This window comes from Camelus bactrianus, chromosome 5, assembly GCF_048773025.1.
Source record: "Camelus bactrianus isolate YW-2024 breed Bactrian camel chromosome 5, ASM4877302v1, whole genome shotgun sequence".
Classification (NCBI taxonomy): domain Eukaryota; kingdom Metazoa; phylum Chordata; class Mammalia; order Artiodactyla; family Camelidae; genus Camelus; species Camelus bactrianus.
Window position 1 is genome coordinate 47,704,379 of NC_133543.1, and position 19,395 is coordinate 47,723,773.

The 19,395-nt window shown below is 37.4% G+C and overlaps 1 protein-coding gene across 7 annotated transcripts in view; it reads right to left on the reverse strand.

Moving 5' to 3' along the window:
- The window catches only part of COBLL1 (cordon-bleu WH2 repeat protein like 1), a 141,583-nt gene that overhangs the window by 75,734 nt on the left and 46,454 nt on the right, over positions 1 to 19,395 (reverse strand). Inside the window, exon 1 of one of the 7 annotated variants that reach the window (XM_045507658.2) lies at positions 7,545 to 7,743. The exons of 5 other annotated variants lie outside the window; for them this stretch is intronic. Coding sequence is in view for 1 of the 2 variants with exons in the window: in XM_045507657.2 (XP_045363613.1) it covers positions 2,111 to 2,112 (2 nt within the window). In the remaining variant the exon portion in view is untranslated. Of the gene's footprint in view, positions 1 to 2,110; positions 2,128 to 7,544; positions 7,744 to 19,395 lie in introns of those variants that run through there. One more of the 7 variants, XM_045507657.2, reaches the window with a different exon arrangement.

The window sequence follows — 19,395 nt, forward strand, 5'->3', positions numbered from 1 at the left end:
TAAAGAACTGAAATAATAATGACACATTCACTTTTTGATCCTAAAATAAAAACCAATTGGATATATTTACTGCAATGATCTCCCAAAAAGATCATTACATTCTCTTTTGTCCCCCCAAATTTCTTAAGCACCATTCTCATGTTATTCTTACTTTATTTTCTTAACCTCTTTCTACCATTTTTCTTAAGAAAAACTAAAAATGTAAAAAGTAAAAACTAGAAAAGATAAAAATGTTATAGTTTATCTCAAAAGCAAAACTAATCCTTTAACTATTTCTCTTTGATGGATTATTGCTTATTTTCATGAACTAGGTGAGATATCTTCCAATACATCTGCACTTCAAGAAAAGACAGCTACCTTTGATCAACTGTTTTTCCAATTCATTATGAAAATTGGAAAGTCATCTTCATGTGATTCCACAAAATTAATTCTCCAAAAAAACCCCACCTCAATCAAATGTAACTAGCCATCAATTTAAACTCTTTCCAATATTTGTTTATTTAGACAACAGTTAATTACATTGTTTTCCAAAGAGTTTCTCTTTGGGGGGAAAAAATGAGCTTGGGTACACTTGTACCCAAGTGAAAACTATTAACAAGTTACCCCAACAAATAGACTCATCAGTGGAGTATCCATATTTCTTGAGAGTTCAATGACACAATTGACAATAGATTGAAGTTTAAAAAAAGAGGGAGTGTGATAGGGTCAATAACAGGGACAGCATTGTGGGCAGGCTGAAAACAGTAGGATTTAGAAAAAACATGTTTCCAGTTTTATGTCTCCATATGTATAGCTTATGGATAATCACTGCAATCTTTGTATGAATAACTATCCTCTTTCCTTTGACAAGGTTATTGAGTGATAGGAAGACATCCACACACTCCATTTAAAGTCATATCTCCAAGACTACAGAAAATACTCAAAGTTAATTCTAAAGATTAACACATAATTATTTCAAATATGAAAATGGAATATAATTATACTCTTACTGTTGAATGTATAATGGGTTTGTGTTAAATAATTCTGTTACTCACCTTAGTTTTTCCCTTATTCCACCTGGTTCAGTAATTTGTTTTCTAAAGAACATATGCTTAGTGGAAGTAAACAAGACACCCCAGAAGTATATTCTCTTCTTCCTTATTAATGGCATCATTAAATCTGCCTATTTATAGTCTCAAGTATCTGACCTCATGGCCTACATGGATAAATGGATTTGTTTAGTTTTTAATCCTCAGTGTGTGCTTAGCAGCAGTTAATCAGAGGGAGATAATAACTTGATATATCTTTTTGATCTTTAAAATAAAAAATGGTGATATTACATTTTCTGTTGTTTTGACTTATATGAACTTTAAGTATGATAAAGTTTCTTTGTGAGTGAAATTTGAAAAATATAAATCTCATGTATTTATTTCTTTAGGAAGACTAAATTTGAATTATGCAAGTCAGATTTCTACAAGGTATTTAGAAACTTAGCCCTTGTTAATTTAATGTAACTACTCTGATTTTATTTAACAAATTATTTTCTGGATTTAAGACATATTTTATAATAGCAAGTTGATTTATAATTTAAACACATAAAATATTTCCTAGGCACAAATAATTATTACTTTTCCTCTACTCTAATTTTTTAAAAATCTTACCACTTCTAAGAAGATTTCTTTAAAAACTAAACAGCTATGTTACAGGAAATAATTTTATGCACTCTTGGTGGAACTGTAAATTGGCACAGCCACTATGGAAAACGGTATGGATGTGTCTCAAAAAATTAAATATAGCACTACCATATGATATAGCAATCCCACTTCTGGGTATATATCCAAAGGAAACAAAAAGAGGATATCAGATATCTGCACTCACATGTTCATTTCAACATTATTCACAAGAGCTAAGATATGGAAACAATCTAAGTGTCCATCAATGGATGAACAGTGAAAAAAGATGTTGTATATTACACACACACACACACACACACACACACAATGGAATGCTATTCAGCTATGAGAAAGAGAGAAATCCTGCCATTTGTGATTACACAGACGGACCCTGAGGGTATTGTGCTAAGTGAAATAAATCAATCAGAGGAAAACAAATACTGTATGATATCACTTACATGTGGAATCTAAAACAGCTGAACTCAGAGAATCAGAGTTACCAGGTTCCTGGGAGCTAAAAACTAGAGAAAATGGGAGATGTTGGTCAGAGAGTACAAACTTACAGTTATAAGATGAGTAAGTTCTGGAGAGCTAATGTATAGCACGGTGATTATAGTTAATAATACTGTATTATATACTTGAAAGGTGCTAAGAGAGATCTTAAATGTTCTCATCATAAAAAAAGAAATGGTAACTTAGTGCTATGGCAGCAACCATTTTGTAATATATAAGTGTATAAAGTCAACACACTGAACACCTAAAACTTATGCAATATTATGTCAATTATGTCTCATTTATATTGATATAATGTCAATTACATCTCAATAAAGCTGGAAAAAAATATTTTCCACCACAAGACAACGTTAGCTCACATTTTTCTTCATTTTATTATTTCTTTTAAGCCACTAAACCTCCAGATATTCCACCTCAAAATTTGAGCATATACAAAAAGACTCATTTTCATATTTCATCTATGATTACATAATATTAGGTATCTATTTAAGGGATGAGGTTAGTGTGGTCTTTAAAAAAAAATAGTGAAGTTCTGGGATACACATTTTTTAAAAAGAAGTACGTTACTCTAAGCAAAGTGATGAGTCAGGCTGTGACACATTTAATGTGTCAAGGAAAATAAACAATATACTCTCCAAATCAAAAAACCATAAATTCTTCAGCTTTTTCTATAAAAATTTTGATTAAATGAGTTCTCACACATGTTTAAAAGTGTTTAAGAGTAACAGTAGTTCAAAGTAAAACATGAGACCATTTTGAAAAGCAGACAATTAGAAAATATGAAATGCTTTAAAACCTTTTACAAGTCATATATACTTGCGATCCTTTCAGGAAGTCTCATGAAATAGTCCCGTTCCTTTCGCTCTTTACACTTGGAGAACGCTAAACCGTCTGTGCTGTTCTGCTGCTAACACTACTGTTTATCATGCGTGGAAGTGCCAGGCACTCCTTACCTCTGGCAAATGTGTAAAAGAAGGAATTCACTGGTCTTACAAAATCATTCCGGGAATGATCATGTAACATTTTCACAGGACCTTTTTCTGAAGAGAATGTGTTTTACACTGTCATTTTAAAAAAATAACTTACCAAGCAATTTAAAACCTGGAGAATTCAATGTTTCTGTCTCCTTTATGAAGTTAAAATGCTTGCCAATTCTCAACCTATACAATTTTTAAAAATTTTGAAGCAATATCTCACCAGATAACTTAATCATCAGATATTAGCATTAAGAAACATGCCTATATATAAAATTAGATTTAAAAAAGCAATGAATATATATATAAGCATGTATATGCACGACTGGGACATTGTACTGTACACCAGAAATTGACACACTGTAACTGACTATACTTCAATTTAAAAAGAAAAAGAAAAAAGAAACACGCCTATATGATATTAAAGAAAAATCTTAAATTATTTGTAGGTAGTTTGAAGAAAGCTGGGTATGTGAAAATCAGATTCAGAGAAAAGATCAGGTATTTAATTTTGTAAAGAGGCAAAGGAACCAGGTAAACTCCCTGCGGATGCTCCAACTGGTTCAAGACAAGCATCGTTTTATGGAAACCCCACTACAGCTAGTGGAGGCTGATGCTTGAGTTACATGGCTTCACCCCACTAGTCCGAACGATATGAGCCCCGATATGAATGAACTAGAGTCTGAAAGGCTAGATTTTACAGTCAGTCCTTTTATAAATCAATGTTCACCTTTGCAACAATTCTAGAAATGCTCACAATCAAGTATGGATTATTCAAATAAAAACAACAGAAACCCTGATCCAAAATTGCATGTCCCATTATTTTCACTAATAGAAGCAATATTTATTCTTCCACGTGCGCAATATTAAATCTGATGCAGCTTTAGCCTAAAATAAAATGAAAACTTCCCCTAGGATGTCCTTTCCGGTTTTGATGGAAGAGACTCAACGATCTCTTATAGAGCTCTGGATATTTTTCACCTACATCCCTCTCCACAACCAAACCTCTTTGAAAGGGTATATGTAGTTTCCATCTCTATTTCCTTACCTTGTATCTACTTATAAGTCCACACCCATCTCGCTGCCACCCATTAGCCCCAAGAAGATAAGGCTGTCCAGGATTTTGATTATCACCAATGACCCTCATGTTCTCTGTCCTTATCTCACTTGACTTCTTAGCAGTATTCTAAACAGCTGATACTGTCAATCCTGAAATCTTTGCCTGGAAGCAGATTCCCACTGTCATACATTCCAATTTTGCCAAGAGAGTCCCAGTTTGCCTCTGCTGTCCCAGCTTTAGTATTTAAAACCTAAATCCTACTCCACTTTCTTTCACTCTCAAAAATGTCCCTGCTTGCACAATCACATGGTCATCCTACCTGGGTATTAATGCCAATTTTTTTTACGTCTCCTCTTGACTGTCTAAACTTGACAATGCCAAAACATGAAACTTTAATCTCTGCCCTTTCCAAACTCAATAAACAGCCCCACTAAAGCCAAAAACCAAAGACTTAAACTTAAGTCTCTCTTCCCTTACTACCCGTATTCAGTTCAAAATAGACGCTGAATCCCTACACTTAATCTCCACTACAGCCATCCCAGGTCAACCCACCATCCCCTCCCACCTGCACCACCATTACAGTTTCCCGCCATCTGCACTCATGCTGCAATCCAATCTCCTCCAAAAACTTCCAGGATGATCATTTTAAAACGTAAACTCCATCAATTCATTCCCCGTTTTAAATCCTCCAAAGGTTTCCTCTGGCTCTAAGAATGAATCCCAAAAGCCTCATCCCAGTGAATGAATCCCAGCAAGCCTGGCCTCTCTGGCTCTCGCAGTGCCTGCATGAGCCCCTGGGCTCCGGCAACCCCGGCTTCCTGCTAGGGCTGCCTTCTATGAGCCCTCCCAGGCTCCCTGGCTCTGCCTTTGCTCTTCTCGCCTAGGATGCTCTTCCCCTTGAACTTTCCTCATCACTGAGATCTCAGCTTCTTGTCAAGACTTTCAGGGATGTCGTCTACGGTAGCAAACCAGTTAAAATAGGGCTATCACCTCACTCCATTTTAACTCTCTTTATAGCAAATATCACTGCCATTCTTTCATTTATTTTGTCAGTCTGACTGTCCTCCCCAGCCAGCTCCCCTCAGAATCTAAATTCTGACAAGAGATATCTTGTCAGTCTAGTCTTTTCACTTGCAGGACACCTCCCAGCCTCCCACAGACAGTCAGGCCCAGGCAGGCTGTCTCCTCAGAGCAGAGGGGTCCCTGGTGAGCACCGCTACCAACAAGGCCCCCAGCTCCTGCAACAGACTGCACAGACGAGGGTCCCTCCACCAGCCACTGGCCCAGGAGTTCAGTCTGGGAGGTAAGAAGAAGCATGTAGAGGGTAGAGCTCCACCAGCTTAGATGCAAAATTAAAAGCAGGTAAGAGATGTACAAGCGGGAAATGTGGGTCAGGCCTCCACCTGTGGAACGAATTCCTCCTGCAGGTAGGCCTGAAAGGAGGCCTCTTGAGAACAAAGCTTGCCTCCAGCACTTTTGTAAAACCATGATACGATTACTTTTACTCCTTTTGTAGCTTAGATACATAATTACAGCATCACTCCCCTGTCTTACAATAAGCAAAGTGCTACTTTTGCTCAATGTGGTGCAGTCCAGTAAGACAGAGCTGACACCTGGTCTGAGTCCCAGCTTAGCCATTAAGTGGCTGTGTGATCCAGAGCAAGTCACTTATCTTCACTCTGCCTTAGATCCTCATCTGCACAAGGGGGCGATAGAAATGTGCACTCAGGGGGTTACTGTGAAAATTTAGTACGTTAATAGAAGTTCACTCCTCAGCGCAGTGCCTGCAGCACTGACATAGCTAATACTTACTGAGTGTTCTAATGCCCCAAAAAGAACAGCAGCAGACCTTCACGGTAAACAATTTAGAAAGTGAAGTTGATTCTACTCAATACCCCCTTTTAAAAAAAGGTATATCAGTAAAAAAAAAAATTTATTTTCTAAGTGAAGTAAGCCAGAAAGAGAAAGAAAAATACCATATGAGATCACTCATATGTGGAATCTAAAAAAAAATGTGGAATTAAAAAAAAAAAAAAAGAACATAAATAATGAAACAGAAACAGACTCATAGACAGAATACAAATTTGTGGTTGCCAAGGGGGCGGGGGGTGAGAAGGGACAGACTGGGATTTCAAAATGTAGAATAGATAAACAAGATTATACTGTATAGCACAGGGAAATATATACAAGATTTTGTGGTAGCTCACAGTGAAAAAAACGTGACAATGAATATATGTTCATGTATAATTGAAAAATTGTACTCTACACTGGAGTTTGATACAACATTGTAAAATGACTATAACTCGATAAAAAATGTTTAAAAAAAGACTAACTCAATAAAAATGTAAAAAAATTAAATAAAATATTAAATTTTTTTTAGTTTAGTCAATTTAAACTTAAAGATGCACACAAGCAACTACACACACACACACACACTTTTTTTTTTTTTTTAAGGATTCTGAGTGAGTCTCATGGAAAATTTTTGAGATTTTTCATACGGGTTTTTCCTACACCAACTTTTTAGTGTGGTTTCCTCTTGAAAAACAATTAATCATTAAACATTAGTTAAAGAGTTAAATACTATTTTCCTTAACTCCCAGGACACTGGGTTATGAGCGCCACAAAGACAGAGACACCATCACCACAAAGTATGGACAGAAGCTGCACGATTCATATTGATTTAACAACCACTGCACTTCTGTTTATTTTCAGCTTCGTGCCTTATTTAGAAACCAAATACTGTTTGCCCTGGGCGGTGCTGCCGGTGTCTCTGCCCGGCCAAGTGGGAAGTCCAAAGGCAGGGCAGGCAAAGACACAGTGGAGATGCTATGTTTTCATGAAGACATGCTGCCCCTTTGTGAGGTCTCCGGGCAAGGGGTAAATATAATCCCCAGTCAACAATTTGCTCTTCCACTTGGTCAAACTCTAGAACAGACACCCTTTAAAAGTATCTTGCCTGTGATGCTCATATTTTCCCCTGGGTGTTTCTTTCATCTTGAAGAGAATATTAAATACACACACACATCCTACCAGAATTTCACCAGCAGTGAGTAATTTCCCCTGTAATTTAATTATTGTATTTTAGGATTGTAAAAGTTAGGTTGTATTTTAATTGTAAAAGTAATTTCCACTACTCTAAAATTGAAAACATGAAAATAAGATTCAACACCTTGAATCACCATGAATAACAGAGAAAACAGCCATTTATCTTCTTTGCATTAAGTTATTAGACCTTTTTTTCCTTTTAACCAAAAAGTCTTTTTTTGGGGGGGAGGGTAGCTCAAATCCATATGACAAAAACATTACAATAATGAATCCAAAGAAAAACAATATGCGAACACTTACGGAGAAGGGTTGGAACAGTTTTGTGAAAGTGAAATTCTTCCTCAGGAGTTGTAGAAGTGTGGGGTTAACATTTCAATTTTTAGATAAAAGCAGGCTTTGGCATCCCCCGGTCCCCAGCAGCAGCTCACACACACAGCACACTTACAGCAGCGCATGCTCTCGGGAGAGAGCCTCTCAGGCCCTCTTCCGTTCTCCCTGCCAACAGCCCACCAACAGGCCCTCTGCTTATTTGCAAGACACTCAGGGATAAGAACTGTGCAGAGAGGCGGTCACTCACTGACGTAGTACAATGAGGGGCAGGATGGGAACCTAAGTGGCCTGACTCCAGACCTGCACGCTTATCCGCTAAACTTAAAGTCAAATCTAATTCTTAAATGTGCTCCAAATTAAATCTTCCAACCCGATTTTGTTTCAAAGGGCTTAGCTGTGAAACAGCTTATCTATAAGCACTGTACTCAAAACGCTAAAAAAAAAAAAAAAAAAGCATAGGGGAACTAGGCGCACAGAGAAAACCAGTAAAATAGACCTACTTTCAACCAGTATCGAGAGCATAACAAGATATTCAAACATCATCACTGCTTTTTAAGGAAGATGTGCAAATGCTTTCCTAAATAAGTTGATGACATTATTCATTATCAACGTACATAATTTTTAAACCTGAACAAAGCCACATATTTTATAATGATATTTTTTCTTTAGCCTCAGAGAAGACTATCCAGTAGAAAAAAGGGAATTTTTATTCTTGTAATTTAGGACATGTTTCATTTAGATGATACTTTTAATTCCTCGGTTACTCTGCATGGCCTTTTACTTTCATGCTTTACAATTTCAGAATTCCACAGGTTACAGAAGTGTGAATAATCTTCACGGCTAGCATGGTTATAGTACTTAATTCTCAGTGTTATAAAAGCTAAAAGAAATGCCTGACCTACTTATTTCCAATTTCATGAGTTTTTTTTTTTTACTCCATTAATAAAATTACTAATGTTTTAATGTTAAAGAAAATTTCTAAAGTACAGCTGCACATCCCTAAGGAAACTCTGTGTTGCTGAATGTTTTTTTTCCTTTAAAAATACTCACATGATCAGAAAATGAGTCTAACACACTGAATAGAAAAGTATTATTATACCACTATAAAAACTGAGCAATAAAGACCAAACTTAAGTACTTCCATTATTCTGCAAACTATGACATCAAAGTATATACATTAAAAACCAAACGGAAAACAGGTTAGTGGTTGCCAGGAGCTGGGGGAGGGAAGATGTGGAGTGATTGCTTGACGGTTACGGGTTTCCTCTTGGGATGATGGAATGTTCTGGAACTGGATAGTTGTGGTTGCATAACATGACACATGTATTAAATGCTACAATGCTGTGCATGTTAAAATGGTTAAAACAGTAAATTTTATGTTATGTGTATTTTATCACAATTAAAAAAAAAGCCATATATTTTAAGACTGCTATTAACATAACAAGTAGATGTCTGATGAAAGACTTACACTCCATAACTGCAATTAGGATACAAAAGTAACATGTCTATTAATATATTACTTATTAAATAATAACAATATGTAATTACTTATTAAATAATAATAACTTATTTAACAAAATAATGTTTAGCTTGTCTGAAATAGTAAGAAAATCCATTGTGAGTTTTATCTTCTAAAAAATTGTAACTTCCCAAAGAAAGTTATATTTTAAACAAAATGGTTAGGTTTAAAATGTTATCAACAGTTGAGTAGATTGTCTTCTTTCCAACATTGTTTCTTATATTCTACAAAGGTAAGATTAAGTCTTCAGCATGTGATTATGATGACTATGTATTTTTGGACCTCCATAGCAATAATCCAACTATAAACACCAAAATTCCACAGGTCTTTCAGAAAGGCAGGATGCACACCTCTCATGTTGTGGGCTGTGGCCCTGACAAAGGCCATCCAATCAGAGAGTGCCAGAAACACATGTCCTGGCTGGGCTGGCCAGAATCAAACACTAAATGCTCCTCCTCCACCACAGACATTTCAGACACATCCAATATTTAGAGACAGTGGTATCGGACACTTTACTCTTGTAACAAAGAGGTAAGAATGAAGTTTAAACCATCAAACACTACTGATAGGACTGGATACTGTCATACTCTTTCTACAGTCACCAAACCAAGCCATAAAGAGGAGGTGGTAAGACCAGGGTCCAGGCAGGAGAAACAGCAGGTCTAAGTGGACCACTGTAACCTTCTCAGGCTTCTTTTCTCTCTTCAGGTCATGACAAGTTCTCTCATTTCACAGTGTTCACAGCACTTATCTCTAATTTCATTCATATTAACTTTATGGACAGACTAAAATGCTAAGTTTCCATTTATGCACGTTTTACACTTTCAAATAGACTTTAAGACCCTTGAAGAAGGGATTGCTATCACCACAGGCAGGGCAGGCAGAAGTCACACCACAAATACATGGAAAGCTTATAATCTAGACCATCTTATTGTTATATTTTCAGGTCTGCATTATGTATGTGAAACTAACTTTTAAATTCTATCCTTTAAAAATAATTCTTAGATATTTCTTTAGTCCCCCAAGTTCTTTACACACTGCTAAAGCATGCAGAAGGTGCTCGATTCACATACATAATTATTTTGCATGGCTGCTTCCATGAATTCCTTGGTGATATGCACATATACATTGTTCAGAGCATTGGTTCTAAAAGGCCAGTTCTAATATTAACTCCTCTAAAAAGACATCTCAAATACGTCCCCCTTCCTCCCTTTGGAAACTCCTAGCCCACTGTCCTGTGTTCACTAAGCACTCAGAGGAGGCCTCTCATGGGTAACCAGAGCACAAAAGCTCTATATGATACTTACTAGGCCTTTATCTATTCCCTTCCTACATTGTGGATTCTTTTAGGGTAGGAAATTTGTCATTTTCATTTGGTACTAGAAGAGTCAATGAATGATTTTTTAAAAGATGAATATAAAAAGTAAATGGATATAAAAATAAGGGTATTTGTGCATTCATGAGAAAACTTCTAGAACCTCATGAATGAAGTCAAAGATTTAGAGAGTTGGGTTGTGCGTGGTTTTGTTTGTGTTGTTTTGATTTTTAAAGCAAAAAAAAAAAAAAAAAAAAGACAATAGGCAAACCTCTTCCTGATGAAACAGGGAGAGAGTCACAACTGCCAGCAGGGGAAGTGACACCAAACAATTTCATGTGAGCTAGGAGCTCCAAAATGAGAGACAATGTAATTGCTAGCAGTTGCTATGGTAGCAAAAATAAACCTTATACAGATATTTCAGTCATCATTTAACTATGCTATCTATTTACTGGGGGGTTTTCAGTGGTGGTTGAAGCCAAGAAAGGAAAAAATAACATCTGAGGCTTATTCGCCAGGAAGAAAATAGGAAATTGATATGTGGGCAACAACTGAGGTCTTCTTCAATCAAAAAATAGCTGGAGGGAATCCTAATCCCCTCCCCACAAAGGGGGGACATTCTTACACAGACAGGCATAGAACAGGAGGCTAAAGGAAATAAAGGGATGGAAGTGAAGCAATGGCATAAAAAGGATAATAAATCTAACTTTTCAGATAAATGTCTTAAGTTCAATTTACAGTTTTCCTAAGTATAAGAATATTTCTTGTTAACAAAGTCGACCTTGTTGCATGGAGAAGTGAATCAAGAATATTTGAACACATGGATGGTAACTGCAAACTGGAGGGCACTTTCTATATAAAAGGGACTCCAAATGGAGTCCATATTCACAAAGGTGTTTTATACATATAAAGGGCAAGGCACTATGTTAGTACCGGAAATGTACTAAAATATGCAGTCCAGCCATAAATACACACAAAATAACATGGGTACAAAGCATCTTAAAAGTCATGACAAATAAAACAGACAGTATGTATCTGGGCAGAAGTATGAAGAAAAACATCCTGGAGGAGGTGAGGGCGGACATGGTCTCATGGGCTGTGGATGTTAGATGTTGAGATGGACTGATAGAGGCATTTTTTGAAAACTGAATGTAGGAACGAGGTGTAAGCAGAGGCAGGCATCAGTGGGGCTTTAAGAAAAGAAAGAAGCTTCATTTACGGGGTGGAGTAGGAGGAATGACTCAAGCAACCAACAGTAATAACACTTATAAAATAAAATAATAACTCATCTTGAATCACACCAGAGAGATCCTAATGAAGAGCCTTTATTTCACAGCTCCATCTCCCTTAGGTCCACAGTCCATAATCACTGCCTCGAGTGGCCTGAGTATCACTCTCCCCCGTTCTTTCTCACCAACCACATACCTGTCTATCATACCTTTGGAACTGCTATCCAATCCCCAAGAAGCATGGTACACCATTCTTAATATTTTCTACGAAGATTCCCTCTACTTCCTTGCCTTAATGTATGTTGCCTGTTCCTCGGTTACACCATCTCCATCATAAACGTCTCAAACTTGATTCTCACCTTGCCTCTGCAGATCAGGGAAAGGGAGCAGAGTCGCATTTTCCTGAATCCCTTCTGCACCGTGCATACTGATGGATGACTCTACTTTATTAACAACCATGCCTCTTCTTCCAATGGTCTCACCATCTAGGCACATTGCCATTTTATCCATGTTAGTCACTTAACTCCATGTTGCCTTCTACAAACATAGAGAAGTTTGATATTTGGCTCACAGCAAACTTCCCTGCCTTTTGCTGTCAGTACTCTGTAAACTTCAGTGTGCATACTGATGGTTCATTCAGCATCCTACCTAGTGAACTGGCCTCCTTACACCTGGACTGCATCACCACAGGACCTTGTCACTGCCTGAAAGCTTGCCACATCAGAAATACCAAACTTTAATACCCCATCCTCTGATTATAACTTCTTATGCCTTTTCCACTCCTGCATCCCCTGCTCTGTGAACTTGATCCCTCAAATACTGTAGCCTCGTTTACTTGCCATCCATCATAGAACAACTTGGCCAATCACCTGAGCTACACTTTCACCTACAATCTCAGTAACTTTGCATCTTTGATCTTTCAGCTTATGGCTCATAAAATCCCAACTTGGAATTACTGTAGTAATGCCTTCCCTACTCCCTTAAGAGACCTCTGAGGAAAGTAAACCCTACAAAATTGTTCTATTATTGATTTCAGACTGTCTTCTCTTATGAATTAGTCTTAATTTCTGTAACAAAATCTGAAATAAACTATTAGAACTTGAAAATGTAAGAAGCCCTTTCTTTACACTGAATAAAAATAACTGACTCTTGTCAGTTGCTTCCTTAGCACCCGTTTCCTACCTCTTGCACAGGTTAGCAGCTCCGGTGACTAGATGAGATTGATTCCATAAGCTTGCCACATAAGTGGTCCCTAACTGGCATAAAACAAGCAGCCAACTCTCACAGCCTTACTACTGCGACTGGCATTAACTGAAGCCCAAACCAATCTGAGGCTGGCATGACTCTGGCTATAGGAACTGTTATGGGGACTGCGGCTTAAAGCTGGTTCAGGGTGAGGCCCAGGAGTCTTCTTTGACAATCAGGGTCAGATAGACTTTCTTCCCCAAGAAAGACTGATGTGCAGATGAGACACTTGGAACTGCAGCATCTATTGCTCAATGGCCTGGGATCATCAGAAGGCCTGGGATCAAATCAACTTTGTAACTTTGTATCTTTTTTTTTTGATCTAGAAAAAGATGGTAACAGTAACTTCATGGAGGGTATGAAAATTACATGAGAGATATGCAAAGAATCTGCCGTCAGGTTACCCAGGCCCACTTTCTCCCTCCAGTAGCACCCACCAGCTGGAGAACTGAAATGGGAAGATAGTATAATTTAGGCTGATTCAGTTTTACAGCTGGAGGCATGTTGAGCAAAAGTTTGTCTAGGGAGAAGAGAAAACTTGAAATTGAGCCAGCTACTGAAGGGGGTTAAAATGACTGATCCTTGAGTTTAGATGAACAAAGAAATAAATGCATAAGAAGCCAGACAACTAAATAAAAATACATATATATAAATATCTGGGAGATGCAAAGAGCAGTACAATAGGTTTAGTAAGAAAGGGAGGAAGACAATTTGTAGAGTGAGTTAAATTCCTAAATGTATCATTTCAGAGGTACGCTAATGCCAGTCAGTGATGAGGGAGACGGATGGCAGGATGAGAGAGGAGGGGTTTTTTGTTTGTTTTTCTTTTTAAAATTAAAAAAAAACACACAAAACATTAAGATGGAGTACCAGGTGAGTCGAATACTCCAACTTAGTAGAAATCATGATGACAATTTAGAGAGGGCTGAGAAAAAACTGGTGAGGGCTGGGCAGCTATAAACGTGGTCAGGAGTGTTTGGCCAGCCGATATAAATCTCCAAGGTCGTGAGAATTCTTGCCTTTTTATATCCTGACAAGAGTATAGGATAATATGAAGCAAAATTAGAGCACAGGGAAAGATAGTATTAATATTACCACTTTGATCAGGAAAACATCTTCCAAAAGAAATGCCATGTTCTTGAAGACAACGAGTAACACAGGCAAGGAGAGGGAGGTGTGAGGTGGAAGTTGTGTTTGTCACCAAGCAGAGGTTCAGAGGGTTCCGCTGAATACTCAGCCAATCCACTAGCTCTCAAAAACCTACGTATTTTCAGCATTGTATTATTTCTATTCAGATTTCAGAATAGGTGAGAAGATTAATCTAATTCCTACTTAAATATCTACTTGAAAACCTATAATCAGCAAGCCTATTTCTCATATCAAACTCTAGATTGTAATTGCAGATAGTCTCTCTGCAATTACCCCTTTTACAGGACGTTTTCAAAAATAAGTAATAATTGAGTACAACTGGATAATTCTCAGCTAAGATTACTACTTACTTTCCTGCCCTTAAATTGATGGATGTTTTATACATATTGGGCCAGTTACATAATCATGAATACTTCCAAAACAGCCAGCTGTTTTGTTTTTTTTAGCTTACCAGTTGTTTTTTTCTTATACTCAAATGCATTGAGAGGAAACAGATGAAGGTGATAAAAATATAAATACAAATTCTCTATAATTAAATGTGAACCAAAGACTGCCATTCTTATTCAATTTTTTTTCTTTTAACTTATAAACTGGTATCTTATATTTGCTCACTAAGTATAAAAACTTTTTAAGAAGGTAAGAAAAAATTAAAAAGGAAAGACTACGCAAGGAGCTCCAAAAAGAAAACATGGTTTACATAACACGGCCTCGATCACTGACGGAAGGGCTTGGAGGACACGCTACTTCTCTCTGGAAGCCAATTCAGCTTTTGACAGTTTTAGGCACCTGATCTAAAACAAGGCCAAAAGACACAATTCTAGCTTAGGAATAACTTCCTTCCTTCCCACGCTTCTGCATAACTTAAACTATCGCCTTATAATATGCTCTCCAAAAGGTAACTCCCATCAGAAATCTCCAGGAAAATCCACATCTAAATTACTTGCCATTCAGAAAAAAAGGTGCATACACATTTAAGTTTCTACTGTATACACACTTGATTCTCCGCAGCTTACCTTTGAAAAAGTACTCGGCAGAATACTCTCTCGGAGACATAATAGATTTAGGACACTTTCCTAGAGTTACGTTGCTAAATGCTTTTTTCTCGTACTTTGGAATTAAGAGATAAGAGTTTAGCTCTGGCATCTCTCGTCCCACTTTTTATAATGTCCAACCTCTCAAAATTAAAGAAAAAAGTATAACTGCACATATTAACCAAATATTTCTTTTAATAGTATTCATTCACTGAAACAGTTCCTAATGGCATGGTTTAAAAAGTATCTTTGTGTTTACCAGAGGAGGAAGTGGGAGGAAGGAGAATTGGATGAAGGTGGTCAAAGGTACAAACTTCCAGTTATAAGATCAACTCTACGCATGTAATGTACAACATGATGGATATAATTAACACTGCTGTATATTACATATGAAAGTTGTCAAGAAGGGAAATCTTAAGAGTTCTCATCCCAAGAAAAAAAAATTTTCTTTCTTTTCTTTAGTCTGTATGAGATGATGGATGCTCACTAAACTTACTGTGGTAATCATTTCATGATATATGTAAGGTTGATTATTATGCTGTACACCTGAAACTTACATGGTGCTGTATGTCAATTATATCTCAATAAAACTGCAAGGAAAAAAATGAACACACATCCTAACACCAAACAGATTATATCTAGGAGCTGCTAATACATTATGATGGCAGTTTCTCAGAAATTATTTTGTTAAAAAGAAAAAAAACTCATCATCTGTATGTATACCCACTCAAAACACTGGAAAGGAAAAGTCAAAAAATATTCCACTGGACCAGAAAGGCCAAAGGTGGCATTTTAATGAGGGTCAGAGGTGAGGACGGTCAGGAAATGTGGTCATGGAAAAGAAAGCAAGGTCTCCTCCATCGCAGGGATTCCTCGGTAATGGTATGGTGGGTATAGTGAACTGGCACTCAACCTCCATACCAACTACCTTCCTGTATGCCTTCCTGTATGACGGAGGCCAAAACCCAATACATTATTTTTTCCAGGCTCCCTCGAAACTAGGGGGCTGCTAATCACATATGCAGGCATGAGATCAGGAAGAAGAAGGTGGACTAAGCAAAGTCATGAGACACTGGGCTTTGCTGCCCAGCACCCCATTGCCCAGGAACTAATTTCATGAGTATGAAAAAGCAAAGCAAACCCTGGGACACTTTTTTTTTTTTTTTTTTTTTGCCCCCTGGGATGAATGCACAATGCACACAGTGGTTTCTGAGCCACATTTGCAGTGACATCATGGTGATTCCTGGTTCCCAGCTACACTCTGAGGGCAGCTTCTGACTGTCACAGAGGCAGCAGTGTGTCTGGCAGGCCAGACAAACAGTGTGACCACATCTGAAGGCCCAGCCTAGGTCCTGCTGCTCCAAACTGCCAACATTTTTATAAGTTTTATTCCCTTTTCTGTTTAAAATTGCGAGTTTTTCTTTTATGCTCTGAAACTGAAAATTGATCCCACACATTTATATTAAAATACTTAAAAAGATAAGTGCTCAATTATTTTATTTTTTTAATCCAAATCCTTCTCTGATAAACACCTAAGGGAGGTTATTTTAAGGAGTAGGTTCACTTCTGGAACGAATTCCCATTGGCTCCAGAAAGAAGATTGGCTCCAGAAAGAAGAGATAGGATCTCAGTTATCTTATAATTGAAAATGGTCAGCTTTTTAACAACAGGATCATGACTAAGAAACACCTACTGCAAGTTTAAAAGACCTAGGGCCCAATTCAGACTCACTATGTGACCTTGAGCAAATTATTTCATCTCTGTAAGCCTCAATTTCCTCAACCGTCAAATGGACCAATACCAACCACACAGAAACACTACTAAACACTGTGTATTAAAATTACACATGTAACATACCTTAACAAGCACTAGACATCGTGAGGGAGAAAAAAAAATTCCCTTTTCAAGTCTCTTAAAAGTTCTTTAGGCTCAGTAAGACTTTCAGAAAACATTTAAATTTTTGAAACATCTATTTTTACTCTTGATTTGTGTATGGAGAGAAGACTCATAAGCATATGCGCTAAATCCTGCCCTAAAATCAGCACTCAGAAACACTAAGTGACCCAGTGCTGCTCCACCCCAGGGTTAATCCTATGGTGTCCTGGATCTCTCCTTGGAGTAGACATTCCAGTGGGAGACACACCCTGCAGTTCCCACCCATAAACATTCTTACCACACAACTCCACTGAATTTCTAATCAGGGATCACTACTCATCCTGGGGTAAAAAGAATCATCAAGTTTATCTTCTGCTTCTAAATTCCAAAATGAAGTCCTGAGATAATAAGCTCCTAGATCCCCCACGAGGGGCAGAAATTCTGAAATTTGCCCTTATGAGCCAGACCCACCCCTTGTAGGATGTGATTCAAATCTCTAAAATACTCAATTTATCCCTTCCCAGGGTGACTTGTAGACTAAATTGTAGAAATAAATGGAACTTTTTTTCAGCAGCAACAAAACTCTGCTACATGATAGTGGTTTATAAACCCTTTTAAAGGAAGGGTTTGGTCTTTTCTTTAAAAAAAATAAAAATAACAAAGGCTTATACCATCTTAGATTTCCAGCACTAGTAAAACTGAACCTTTTACAAATGTGACATATTTTAGTTAACAAGACTTAATTTCAAGTATTTTCGCATGTGATTTTGACGTACATTTTATTTTGCCAGAAAATACCAGAGGAAAAGAAGTAAGAGACTTTTATGACAATGTTTCACCCTAATTAATCTTTGTTCTTGCATCAGATCCTTATGACTCAGATCGTTAGTGACCAGGAAACATGTACCTTGACAGATTTTTGTTTTTATAGCTTCCATGTTAAGTTCGATGTGAAATCTCCTTCCAGTATTAATGGGTCTATATGTGATGAGGAATACAATGCAAAAAAAAAAAAAAAAAATCCTAGTATGTCATAGAGTAAGAAGACATTTGCATGAGGAAGCATTCAGCAATTCAAAACCAAGTATACGTGCATATTTTACAGCAGGCTGAGATTAGCATCATCTTGCTTACCTGCAAAACTAGTAAGATAAGTATTCTCCTTTGTAAAGGGTTATAAAGAATGAAAATCATTAGGGTCACTTATTAGAAAAGCAATTTTCAATTACAGATGAGAGATTTGTGTGTCTATCTTAAAATTCATAATTTGAAAAACTTTGCAAGATGGTTAAAGCAGCTTTGACACAACTTATTTAATTATTCAGTCACAGTTAGGACCTTGCCCTCCCCCACTATCACATGGTTTTCCATTACAAGCACCAGGTCACAAATACTTAGAAGAAGAATGAATTTGAAGGAAGTAACAGCAGAACTGCCTTTTTAATGCACCAATTACTTTAAAAGGAAAAATTCAAACCTCAAAACTGAAGTTGAGCCACAGGCTTCTCATCTGTATCCTGGTGAGAGTAGTACCTATTCTTACCTGTTATTATAAGGCTTAAATTATGTATATGTAAATTATTCCATGGATGTAAAATCAAAGAAAACTGCCCTTGTCTAAATGCTACATATGAAGGGTGGGAGGAATGTCTTTGAGTTTTAGGGCTATCTTATACTAGGGGGAGGTCCGGATAAGAATTTTCAGAAGTATACAAATAAAAGTTCATTTCAGGTGATCTGAGGGAGGGGTTGGGGTGAGGCAGGTAAAGAAGACAAAAATCAGGTGAGGGATATGCAGACATCCTTAAAAGTTGTACGATACCATACTTAGAATTCTGACATTTCAGTGACGCTTTACTTTAGGTACCATGATGGCTCAGCAAATTTCATACCATTTGGCAAATTCCATTGTTGAGTCAAGTGCATGCTCCTGAACAGTACAGTCAGAGATGAAGGGAGGAGAAAGAACAGGACTAACTGGGGCTCGGGACAGACATGGCACAGGTACTTAAACTCCCCAGGAGTCACAAGGCAATTTCACCCCCAACACACACACATATACCAAGTGCTTTGGTTCAAAGACGCAGACACCCCTCCCAGCACCCCAGCCCTTTCTCCACCCTCCCTGCCTTGGGTTGCTCGAGTGTTTTCTTATTCAGCCAATATCATTTATACGCAAAAAAAAAGGCATTGTTAAACTCACAAATCCTTTCCCCACCCAACAAGTACTAGTGTTTAAGACCTAGTATTGTTCAGAAAAGCCAAGAATATGAATTCCTAAGCCTCCTAAATCAACGCCAACAGCAAAAGCCAATACAAACAGAAGTGAATGGTGAGAAATACTTATCACAGTCACCAGTCTTCACTAAGCCCACTTCCTTCTAGGACTCTCCTCATCTTCGTCTCTAGGGAAAAGCTGCTTCCACATATCAAGGAATCAAATGTGTTTATTTTGAAA